General features: G+C 42.1%; 1 protein-coding gene across 2 annotated transcripts in view; it reads left to right on the top strand.

The window, feature by feature from the left end:
* The window catches only part of gria1a (glutamate receptor, ionotropic, AMPA 1a), an 82,080-nt gene extending 69,476 nt beyond the window's left edge, over positions 1 to 12,604 (top strand). The window contains exons 14-16 of one of the 2 annotated variants that reach the window (XM_061048969.1): positions 1,399 to 1,513; positions 8,485 to 8,619; positions 10,574 to 12,604. In XM_061048969.1, coding sequence (XP_060904952.1) covers positions 1,399 to 1,513; positions 8,485 to 8,619; positions 10,574 to 10,741 — 418 coding nt within the window. In that variant the 3' untranslated portion in view covers positions 10,742 to 12,604. Of the gene's footprint in view, positions 1 to 1,398; positions 1,514 to 8,484; positions 8,775 to 10,573 lie in introns of both variants that reach the window. The other variant, XM_061048970.1, reaches the window with a different exon arrangement.
* Positions 12,605 to 12,974: the final 370 nt, after the last annotated feature.

Genomic DNA, 12,974 nt, shown 5'->3' with positions numbered 1-12,974 from the left:
TCCTCCACTGACTTTGTTTAAAGTGCTTGTATTGTAAATAAAGATGCACAGCGGTAGCTTGATGCATAAACATTAGCTCACTGCAGCCAAAGAAGAGAGCACAACATTTTTATAAAGGAAGGTATTCAATGTAAAGATAGATGGGAGTACAAAGGCCAATCTGAGCTGGAATGGATATTTGAAATGATTCCCAAATTCTGCATTGTGAGTATGATTGAAAGCAGCATTTTGAAATAGGAGCAGTAGTGATAACTTTTCTCCCCTACAGGCTGACAGTCTTCAATATGCACTAATCAGTCTGTTAAATGTTTTGTTCTGTTTTAATCTCTCCATTTCTATTGTATATGATATCCAGCCACCCCATGCCTGCCTGACTATTTCCCCCATCCCATCTAACACACAGCACAGTTACCCCCCACCCCCCGACATGTTCTAAAGTCAAACCACCGGACCAAACTAACTAGTAATCTGCAGCTCTGCAGTCATCCGTGTCCACACACTTTGACTTCTTTCTGTCTCTGAGAAAGAATTCAGAGGTTTTACCAGCCCTGAGGATACCTGTGTTACCTACAGCTGTGTTTGTGCCCTTAAGGCCACAGACAAACACTCATCTGCATCCGTTTGGCCAGAAAGGCAGAATGACATCAAACTTAAATGTCGCTGCAGAGAAGAATAGACGCTGATTTGGAGTGAGAGACAAGGGTGTAATCTTTGCTTTTCTTTATGTAAATTCTGATTGCAGATTCTGCCTTTCTGGGATTTGTGGGCGCGGGGAGTCTTTGTCGACAGCTATAGGAAACACAGTCACCAGAAAGAGAGAGAGCGCAAACTTTAGCGAGATGCTTTGGATTCATATAGACTCGTGTTCAGAACTCTGTCTTAAAGTGGTCACAAGGTCTTCTTTCAGCCAGATTAGGAAACAAAACTGACAGTTTAAACATTCAAAGCCTCGCTCTGCATTTTGTCTCTGCTGATATAAATTAATCACGACAGGCTTCTATTCACCAGGAGGCCGCTATGCTTTGAATATCGATAGGTTAGTTTCCATAGCAATCTGTATGCTGCTGCCACTAAAGGGAGGTTACCATCTGTAGACAGACTTCTGCATCCAAAGCATCTCCATTTATAGCGTGCGCTTTGCCTCCTTCTGAGGCCGCCGCCTGGTAAAACCTGACTCTGCCACTGTACGGCTGCTCTGCATCACAGCCCCTCACAGAAACACAACTAACAACCGCATCTAGAGCCAGCACTCCTGCTTCATATCAGTAGTCTCATGCAGGGGTTTCTAATAATATATCACTGTTATGTCATAATCACTGCCACCACCATGTGACCAAAGTCTTTCTATCTGTCCCATGGAGTGTCTCCTAATGGCTATCGTTTTACATTACTTTCAAGAAACCCAGTTAACCTGGCAGTGTTAAAACTGAACGAGCAGGGCCTCTTGGACAAATTGAAAAACAAGTGGTGGTACGACAAGGGAGAGTGCGGCAGCGGGGGCGGGGACTCCAAGGTCAGAGCCAGTTTGATAAACCCTGCGGGTAACCCACCACCACTGGGAGTGGGGGGTGTGTTGGGACAGGGGTAACCGGCAGGCTCACGCTGCACTACCACTCTGGCAACACTTAATCTCTCTGCGGTGTGGCTGAGAGCAGAGGAAAAGTGCAGGGGTGCGGTGGGGGGGGGGGGGGGGGGGGGGGGATGAGGTTGTTTATATGACCTGTGGTGGCTGAATTTGAAAAAAAAAAAAACAGGAGAGGGGGATTTTTTTGTACCATCTCCTCTTCCTCAAAAAAAAGAAGAGCAGTGATGATTTAATATTGATCAATGTGTTGTAATTAAACTAGCTGAGTCCCTCGTGCTCAATGATATTTGAAGATGCATCCATTTAGTGGCTTTGGGATTTGTTCAGCTTTAGTTGTTACCTTTGGCGATTTGCTTTTGACAAAAGATTTAATTGAGACATCCGTGTTGCATCAGAGAGGGTAAGCAGTGTGCCGGTTACCCAAAGTGATATAGTAATACACATCTACTGCCAAAAGAGAGCCCACCAAGCTAGATGAAGTATTAATGCATATCACTTTTTCTATAATGCTTCTGATGATGTTTGTGTTAATGTAATATGTGTGTGTGCGTGTGTGTGTGTGTGTGTGTTTATGTGCTGTGTGTGCAATAAGGTCTCTGTTTATTTTCTTTATTTTACCTTTAAGCTCAAGCATTAACGTGTGTATGCATTTGCTGCTCTGTATGAACTAATAACATAAAATAACATGGTATAATATGTTATTTATGTTATTTCCTTTCGATTGGAAGAATTCCAGTAAACCTAGCGGTGTTGAAACTCAATGAGCAAGCCGTCTTAGACAAACTGAAAAACAAATGGTGGTACGATAAAGGGGAGTGTGGCAGCAAGGACTCCGGAAGAAAGGTCAGTCCCCTATCCCAAACGTGTCACCTCACAGCACCTCCCAGCACAATCCTGATCCTAGACCAGCCCCAAGTCCAGCCCTCAGCCTCTTTTACACTGAACAGTTCTCCCCCATGTGACTCTAGAAGTGCTACTGTATCGGCCTGAACATAAGACAACCCCTTTTCTTTTCTACATATCTTATTTTAATAAAAAGCATTAAAGATTAAATAAAAAGCTGGCATCTTATCTTCAAAATACACTGATAAACCAAAAATGTATGTATTTTAAATCCCAGTTAAAGTTATGTCAGTAAAAGTACAATTTAAAACTTTGATTAAAGTGCTTTGGATCATCATTACCATTTCATTGCTCCTACCAGTGCCAGCTTTGGAAAGCTTTGCTGGGACAATCATAACGATCATATCAGTGAGCACATTAATTAAAAATGTAGGCAGTGGCAGTTACCTTTGTTTTTATATTTCAAGCCCTTCCTTGTCTAACTCAAATCTGCGTGAGGTAGCTGTCGACTGTAAAAGGTTCAATTAATCCACAACTTTGGCTTTACAGCAGACAGTATGGCCTCAATTGTCAATTTAAAGAACACAGTAAAAGTGTAACAGTTGAACAAATAGAGAAGGGTCATATTAATCTTGAAAATGACTCAGCAATGTTGGCTAAACAGCTCTCTAGGGATTGCTAACATTAGCTAACATATGCTAGCAAAGCTACTGGTGATACCAGAAACAGAAACAGTAAGGTAGAAGAGAGAAAACCCCTGAGTGAATTTGATCGACCAACTGACAAACTTACTCGCAATAGGAGCAAAAGCTAAATACTTTATTCAACATCAACTTACTGAGGGATTAGTCAAATATAGAAAAGCCACCCCAGAAATGATAAAAAAAAAGCTAGCTTTATGTAGCTAACTTTCAAAGTATCAATTCTGAAGCACAAAGGCTGTATTTAAGTATTCAAAAGGACATCTGCTGCAGTGAATACATAAAAATATCTAATTCTATTTATGTGGGACCGCCTAAGGTTTCCACAAATAAATGTTGTCTTATATTTGGGCCAGTACTCCGATGGTACTCTGGTGTCTGATTGTTCCCGCTGATGAGCTTGTGTTGTGAGAGATTTGATGTTCATTGCCAGTGTGTACATAAATATTGTGTGGTGGCTTAGTCAGGATTGTTACAATGGTTTGTTTTACACATAGTGACTACAGTTACAATCTAGGAGGGATAATCCTCTGAAAATAGACTGCCAAAACCTTCAGACGCACTCAGACGCACACACACTCAGACGTGCATACACGGATGAGTACCTTCAGTTTGTGCTAGAGGTTTAACTTGAATAATAATCCACTGCGTATTGACAACTCTCTCCCAGTGAGAGACAAAAGGAAGAAGGAACACAGAAGAATATGAGGGGGAACAGATGATCACATTGAAGAGCCCTCGCATCACCTTTGCAATCTGGCTCGTTTGACAACTCTGTTCCAACTCCTTCACTGCAGAGTTTACATGTATCGATGCAAACCCTGTCAACCTGCTAGATCAACCCAAGTCTTCCGCTGTGCTTGCATGGATTTGCACTTCACATAATCAACACTGTTTCCGGAAGTAGGCTACTTCTCCCTGACACAAAAGCTTTCACTCGTCGCTGTACATATTTAAAATGTCAGCTGGCCTTCTGATCCTGTCACCACACTTCATCTTCCTCTCTCTTGCTGAAACTTTGAAACTCTGAATGCGGGAGTGTCAAACCACTTGCTATGAAGGGCTCAGTGTTGTGGGAACATGGGCAGACAAGATATTTTCTGAGTGCTTTTGACCAAGCAAAACATTCAAAGGAGTCCCATTAAGGAGAGCTCAAGTTAAAAATACACAGTCAGAGGCACGTGAAGAACATCTTTAGTATGCAGCTGAACGAGGCTGAAGTGTAGTTTACTTTTCAATCCCTTTACAGAAAATATAATCAGAAATGCATTCATTTCTGGGAAAACATGTTTCTTAGCTAGAAATCTACCCACATAGGCTTTATACTATTTCCTTGTACAGTTTTTAGTTTTCCATATTTGCAATCGATATGTTAAACATAAGCAAACTTCCTGCAGGCTTTAGTTTAATAATACCATAAAGGGATAGCAATGCTATTGATCATATGAATAATCTTTCCTTTTAAAAAATGGAGTGGTACCTACAATCCTAAGATGCTTTTAAGTTGCTACGATTTCTTGCCTTTGCTTCAAAACTCTCGACTCTTGCAAAAAAGCTTCATTTGAACTCTCTGTTTTTTAAAGTGGGGTGCTAGCGGGTGCTAGTGGGGATAGTTTATACAATCAAGAGTCCGTGGACAGGACTCTCTTGATGACCAGGACTCTTTTGAAAAAGAGAACCTGTATCTCAATGAGAATATTTTCCTGGTAAAATAAAAAGGAGGGGGTCCCTGAGGGGGTCTCTATCAGAGGCTATATGTCCTTCCTTGGCATGGCAAAGTTTGGGAACCCCTGCTTTAGACAGTTACTAGCTGTGTGAAAGGACACTTCATTAGAAGCTTAGAAGTTAGCTTTTATTTGATTGTATGTTTAATTTTTACTAGGGCTGGGCACGTTAACGCGTTATTTTCGCGTTAACTCATCGCCGACAATTATTTTATCTCGCATTAACGCAGTTTTATTATTTATTTTCTTATTGTAAAAGTCTGTTGCTCACTGGCTTTTATTTTGTAAAATTCCATCGTGAGCGAGCCGAGTATGTTGCTTACTGCTGCGCATGTCTGCTGCGGCGCTCACAGGAAAGAGGAGAAACAGTGTTGCCAACTTGGCGACTTTCTCGCTAAATCTGGCGACTTTCCAAACCCCCTTGGCGACTTTTTTTGTCAACAGCTACTAGCGACAAATCTAGCGACTTTTTCTGGTGTTATTGGAGACTTTTTTGGTGTAAGAAACTGATGTGAAAGCACGTATTGCTCTGCAATTACTGTCCTCAACGAGCAGCGGGTGCTGCCGTGAGCCCCTCCCCCTTCCAAAAGCTCTCACAGGCTGTCAGTGTAGCCTCGCGCAGCAGACCCAGCTGCAGTCAGAGAGCAGAGAGGAGACCCACACCACTCTGTGTCCAGACTGCAGCCAATGCAATAAGCTTTAGTTTTGTATTTATTTGCTTTGACTACATTGTTTAAGTTGAGAAGTACATTTACAATAAAAGTGCGCTATACACTACTTTTGAATTCATTATTGGATTTTGCGTATAACAATGCGATTAATCGTGATTAATCACAGGTACTCATGCGATTAACGCGATTAAAACTTTTAATCGTTGCCCAGCCCTAATTTTTACAAATGATGACAAAGACAAAAGGTCAATAGGAGAATCTGAATGGATATTTGTGGTTACAGTCAGTTAACAGACAGAAATTCAGTTAGTTAGAAGTTCTTGCAAACTCTGCAAACTTTTGTTCCTCCATAGCACATAGTTTGACACATCGTTGCATAGAGACTTTCTTTCAATGACACATGCTCCCTAATGACAGGATAGCCCATGCAGATTAAATACAACATAACTACAGAGATACAGATGTGCTCTTTGGGTTCAAAATTATTTATAAAGTGGACCAAACAAATCAGATGTTCAAAGGCAAGTAGAGGCGTTACTAACTGTAAATCATTCAACAGAGACAAAGCTGTCCAATAATAAGCGACTCAAAGGGATTCCCCAGCAGATTTACATAACATAACATAATGCATTAGACTCCGTTACTCCACGAGAATCCTTTAGTTTGACCGACTCAAATTATAATGTTAGATAAATAGGCACCACTGTGATAGAGAATAATGGCCCATAATGTGGAGTAATGTAAGGCTGAATACGTGTTTGTGCTGTTGCTGCATGAATGCATGTGTTGTGGTTTGTTGTTTATGCACTTTACCTGTCCTTCTGCCCTTTTTTCAAATGTGATTTTGGAAAGATAGTCATATGTATGGTTATAAACTATACTTCATATTATGAGGGGTAACTAAATGCATTGTTGAAAATATTTAGAATCCTCTAAATATATTGATTTCTAGATCACTGTGTTTTTATTATCTGGGGCCTGTCTCACAAAATGAGTTCAGTACAGGCAGGCTCTCTTTGAAAGGTAAAGGTTTCACTCATCCTGTCCAACATGGTTCTGGATTACCGTCCACCAACCAGCGTTCACAGAGCTATTTATGCATCGTCATGCAGGAGGAGGGGCATCAAACAAACTGCTAAATACTTAACAGTATAAGAGCAGTGATTTTAATGAGGAGAGAGTAAATGTAACCTCCCACCAGCACAGAGTCATATGAAGTAATGATAAAGGTACTAATCACAACGACCAATATGTAAAAGTGTACAACAGTTTGTTGATCGAGTTTTCTGATTGGACAAGAGGAATGAGCTCTGATATCGAGTACAACTTCACAGGAACCAGCGTAAAGTAAACATTACAGCGTGCAGAGTTTGTCTCTTGCATGTACTGAAACCCTCGCAGAACATAATTAAACTTGCTGCTTGAACAAATTAAACATTCAAATACATGTTCTTAAAAATAAGTAGCTGGTCCTTGGTTACCATGGACACTAAGAAAGTTGCAAGAATGCTGGAGAATGTTTGAGTTGCCTAGCAACAGGTCAGTATCAGTGATGGTGGAGCAAAAACATTTTAATGTGACATTTTAAAAGCAATATGAGACTCAAGGTCAAGACGTTTTCCTGGATATCAGCACTGCTGTGATCTTAGTGCTGATAGTCAGTTAAACATCACAACCTCCAGTGGGACATCTCTTATTTCTATTAAATATGGGAACAAAGATGCTAACAGCACAAAGACCATCCGTTCAGTTTTTATACGCTGCATTGGATGCTTTCCAAGGAAGACTATATAACATTAAAATGTTTCATTAATGTTGCCTCATACATGCAGAGGAGCACTGTAGGAGTATTATTTGTGAAATTGAAAAAGACTTGATAAAGGCCTCTGACCAAACAGCAGCCCGCATAAATCATGGGAGCCAATTTTCAGTGTTCAGACATTCTTCCCTTTTTTAATTGAAAACCTCGGATCACTGTGTGTTATTTGGGCACAGTTAGATTAAGTCTTATTTATGACAGGGTCCTCATGAAGTCGCTGCGTATTATCTACTCCTGTAGTGCTGAAATATATGAGTCAAGCAGTCTACACTTAACTGAAAGGAATCCAATACAATTAATATGCAATAGTACATTTTACTATTGGCTTCTCCAACCACCCACTGTGCTTGCTGGTTTGTGAGATGCCCTGGTTTATAGCCAGTTTGGCACCCGGGAGGTGTACTACATAATTATTTATGATATACTTTTTATCAATGGACTTGGTAAAATGTGCCAAACGTTGAAAGAGTGTTCAATAAAAGCATAAAGTGATGTTTGGTTTCCCACCACCTACTTACTGTTTTACAGCGTTAGTGAGTATCAGCTATTTGTTGCACATTTTCTGATATAATACATGACATAAAGAGCTATAAAGAAAAACACTGTTACATTAACTTTCACAGTGCTCTTAGGTTCTTAAAAGTTAAATATGACGGCACTGTTTTGTCCCTTCTTGAATCCCGTAGGGGTGTTAAAAATGTTTTGCCTCACTTGATATATTTCTAACTGGAAGCCTGAAAGACAGTTTCTTCAAGGTTTGTTTGTTGAACTCTTGCATTTTTTTAATCAATCGGAGGAGTCAGTTGGATTTAAAGTTATTCTGCCAGCATATTTATTCCTGATTTTGTGAGACAGGCCTCTAAAACGTTTGTATTTATTTATGTATTGTATGAAATATTTGTGTATCTTGTCCTCGAGTCCTGTAGTGGACATGATGTATGTGTGAATGTGTGAATGTGTGAATGTGTGTGTACACTTTAGTATGAATGGTTGAGTCCTCGCTTGTTTGTGAACCTATTGTGTGTTGTTACCTATGTGTGTACGTCAGTGTGTTTGTCTTCAGTTTTTAGACATTAGTTTGTTTGTAGTCTGTTTTGAAGCCACTTTCCCTCCTGACCTCTGATCTCTGCGACCCCCGCAGGACAAGACGAGCGCTCTGAGCCTCAGCAACGTGGCGGGCGTCTTCTACATTCTGATCGGCGGCCTGGGCCTGGCCATGCTGGTGGCGCTGGTGGAGTTCTGCTACAAGTCCCGGACCGAGTCGCGCCGAATGAAGGTGTCCACTGCGCGAGCTGCTGCTGCCTCAGCCGCTCAGGCCTTTCACTGCTCAGCCTTAGACAGTGGTGCTAGCGCCCCCTACACAGAGCTGCAGAGCTACGGCCTGTACGCCAACAACACTGTTAAGATATAAGGGCAGAGCACAGCCACGGGGTAGGAAACGCTGTAATCCATGATGATGATGATGATGATGATGATGATGACATCCGCCTCCTCACCCCCTGCCCATCTAACCGTGATCACAGTAGGGCCTGTCACGGCTTCCACCGCTGTGCAAACGCTCTCCTGTTCCTCTCTCTACCTCTTCCGCTCACGTCTTTACGTCTACTGGTTTCCTACAGTCTTGTTGATCACTTGATTTTAAAATTGCCCTCATGCCTGTTTTTCTTTGTGTAACTTTTCATTTCTAGCACATTAGCTGATACATTAGCACTACACTGCTAACACGCATATAATCTATGTTAGCATCCCAGGGTTAGCATATAGCATTACACGTAAGTCTTTTCTTTAAAGTTACATTTGGATGTCTCTTAAAGAACATTCTTGAATTCATCAAATTGTCTGAATGTTTGATTTACATGACCTCCCTTTAACAGTGGAATCTGAATGTGTCCGCTCAGTAGTTAAGCTAACATTACACATTCTGCTTTGAAAAATGTGCTTTGATCTTTCGAGTTAAATCTAATCGCCACACTCATTACACTAATCTCATTCGCAAATTAAAGGAAATTTGACTTTGCAGCACAGGTATGAAGGCAATTTAAATCACAGTGGTACATCTATCCACTTCTGTCGCTCTGAGCTCCTTCCTCTCTGTTTGCTAAACTGTCTCGCAAATGCAGGGCCCATCGTGGTGAACATCCTTTTTATATGTATCCCATAAGGCAGGCCTGGTGCGGCTCACATGTGTTCCATCACTGCTTTTAACCTAGAATAGTCTTAACTCCAACTGTTGTATGTTCACGACTCTATAACAGCGAGCACTTGTTGCTTGCGATGCTTTCACTGCGAGATTGTGAGCTTTCTCCTCCTGACAGCAGCGACATGGTGGCAGTTAGTCGTCTGCTGTGTGGATCAATCTACAACAAACAACCTTTGATTCTTTCTTCAAACATCAAAGCCCCCCTCGCTGAGATGCTCTTCATGTAGGGACAAAAAGAAAAGGCAGGGCCAAGAAAAGCGTACACGGATCTCTTATGTTTTAATCAGCTGTTCGAAGAGACACCTGATCTGTATGCTGATGACATTGGCGAGGAGCCTATTAGTCAAGCGGCGCCTTTATACTGTTTGGCTTGAAAGAAACAACAACTCTATTCCAATTAGGAGCCGTAATAACTCCCCCAATCCCCATGTAGCGCTCACATGTTGCTCCAGATCGTACACTCACTTTGCCCAATTTGATCAGCTATAGAATAAGGGGGGGGGGGGGGGGGGGGTGTAGGCCAGACACCACAGACACACACACGTGCGTCACACATCATTAGATCTGCTTTCGGTCCCCGGTGGCTTTCTTTGCACTAGACTGGAGAATGAAGCTATTAAGCCAATGAGTGAAGCCTCAGCTCTTTGTCTCACTGCCCACACGTCGCTCCGCTCCTCCTGTTACAAATTAGGACATCGATGCACATCGGCTAGCAGCACGCTTTACCACCCCCGAATATCACTCAGAGGGTAAAAACACCAGCCACCCTGTGACTCCTGACGGCTCATTCTGCTCCTGAGTTTGAGGCGTGCCGGCACCACATTCACACAGAGACACAAACAGCTGCTTATGCGCAATATACTCATGTAATAAAGAGCGGAGGAAATGCTGTCTCTAAGTAGTTAACTCCACGGCTGCTAGCTCTTACTGTTGCAGAAGATCTCTCTCTCTCTCTTCTGATGAGGGTATGATGCATGCAAAACTGTAATCAGGTGTGTAGACTGATTTTGTTTTTTCGCTTTTCTGATAGCAATCCATCAACGACGCCATGCACTGCTCCACCCTGACCCGAATGAGTGGCAACGGGAACGGCGGAGAGAACGGACGAATCCTCACCCACGACTTCCCCAAGACGGTTCAGACGCTGCCCTGCATGAGCCACACCGCCAGCATGGGACTGGGGGCCTCTGGCATGTGATCTATCATGTGACTGTGCTGGCGGCAATGGTAATCGGCAGGGTGGGGCAGGAAAAAAAAGAGCGCAAGTGACTCTTAAATGACCTCACACATCATCATGGCTGTCCGGTTTGACCCATCTCTCTTCTCCTGGCTGTTGAGGGCGCCCAACTTGAACAAGACTTAATTTACTGCCAAAATGCACTCTCTAAAAGCTCCGCAAACAACAAAACGGAGACTCGCAAACGTTTTTTTTTTACTCAAAGGATGGAAAAAAAGAGATATTGAGGGAAAAAAAAGGAGGGAATGTGCTGCAATAAAGAAGCTGTCAACGGGGCGTGTTTTTGAATTTTTTACAGTGTTCATTTGTGTGGGGGAGAAAAAAAAAAGAACTCTATTCTTCAGTGTGACACCTGCGCTGCGCCATTTTCCACGGAGCTGTTGACATTAGTCTGCGTGTGCAATATCTTCTCCTTCACTGCTGATTATGTACTACCTAGATGCTTCTGAAGGCCGAGGGGGGGGGGGCGTGTCTTTGCACAGATGCGGCTGAGGAGGACAAACACACAGGACTGCTCCCATGGTTTGATATTGTTTTGGTATAATTCCTGCTCTCTCTTTCACTCCCACATTTACCCACCATTTTGGAAAGACTGAGTTCTCTGTGTAGCATAGACGGTTTTTATGAGTAGTTCATGGTCTACACTGTTTTCATAGAGCTTTGTCAAAAGTACTTTGATTTGGTTTTTTCCCTGGATTGAAGGCTGTTTTAATCAGTGGTTGAACAGACAAACGTGCATTGCTGCTACACCTCATTCAACACACCATGCCTTGTCTTTGTGCCATACAACCATTCTCACAAACACACACAAACACTACACACTTGTTGATGCTGGGTCAGAAGTTTGAAAACCAGATCCATACAGAGTTTAAGTAATTGATTTGAGGGCAGAGTCAGAGATGCCCGCTCTAACCTGTGTGAGGCTCGACTACACACCGACACATTATGTACAGTACTGAGTGACCTTACACTGTATTCTACTGTTGTGACATTCATAGCATATCCATTTATATACGACGGAGTCTATTTGCAGCACGTGCTTAAGAAAAAAGACGGAATCGTTCAGATACAGTCTGGAGAAACTCTCTTTCAACCTTTTTGTCAGAGCCATTGCTCCTGTGCTCTATTTTCAGCTGTGCTCAGTTTGAATGAAATAAGACAACGCAGCTATTGCTCTCAGTTCATTGAGAGTGGCATATTCCCTGCAGATCGTGTGTGGCCTATAAAAGGAAAGTTGACCTCCTCTTGGTGATGCTCGCGAGCTTAGGGAAGGAGGTGGAGTCGGAGGACTCGGTGTGACTGACAGATTCACACCCACTATCTTCTGTGTTTATTGGAAGTCAAGGTTGCGGCTTGTCCTTGCACAAAGCGGCTGTGGACTTCTCCCTTTCTAGGTCATGGAAATCAGAGAGGCAGGCCTTGGACAGGAGAGGGCAGACAGTCTGGGTTCTGCATTGAGGCCTTAAAGGAAAATCCCACCTTAACGCATCTCAATACTATGAACTCTAAAGGCTTGTTGGTGATGTTCTCTGCATTTCCAAGTCTTTTTTTAGTAGTTAAGTGAGTGATGTGTTCATGACTGACAACAGCAGAAATCTAAATACATGTTGTAATTCAGAACCAAAGACAAAGAAATAGGCTGGCATGATTATGTGTTTTTCTTATTGCTAACAAATCCTTTGAAAGGACAACAAAGCTGTCATCCCCCCCTCGACTGTAAACCTTAAAAACCGACTATATCAGCCCCTTAGAATGAGCAAAAGATTCCTATTTAATGCAAATATTTTGACTGCTTTTCAAACTGTTTTTCAATTTCACGTACAGTATTTGCATTAAGTAATATCCGGCCCAAAATGTGATTTGTACTCATTTGGCAGATGTTGTAGGTGGCTAAAGTCTTCAACGCAATCAATTAAAGACGATTTTGTTTTAAGTGTCAACCTGGCATCTTTTGATGTATTTGGAGGGGCTTGAATCATTTTGGACCCCTGTTTCCAACCCCTTTTTACTCCTGCCAAAGTCAAACACACAGCTCATAAATATATAAATGAGTTTCTTTGTTTTTCTGAAACAGCTGCCCACTCTAGTTTTTTTTTTTGCTTCTAAAATGTTTTATTTTTTATGAACTATTTCCAACAGCTGATAAATACAAATTGAGGGTATCGCCGTCTTTAACTGGTAGCCTGTCAGGGTA

This window comes from Labrus mixtus, chromosome 10, assembly GCF_963584025.1.
Source record: "Labrus mixtus chromosome 10, fLabMix1.1, whole genome shotgun sequence".
NCBI classification, from domain to species: domain Eukaryota; kingdom Metazoa; phylum Chordata; class Actinopteri; order Labriformes; family Labridae; genus Labrus; species Labrus mixtus.
Note: the sequence above shows the minus strand (reverse complement) of the source record. Positions and strands in the feature narration are given on the sequence as shown.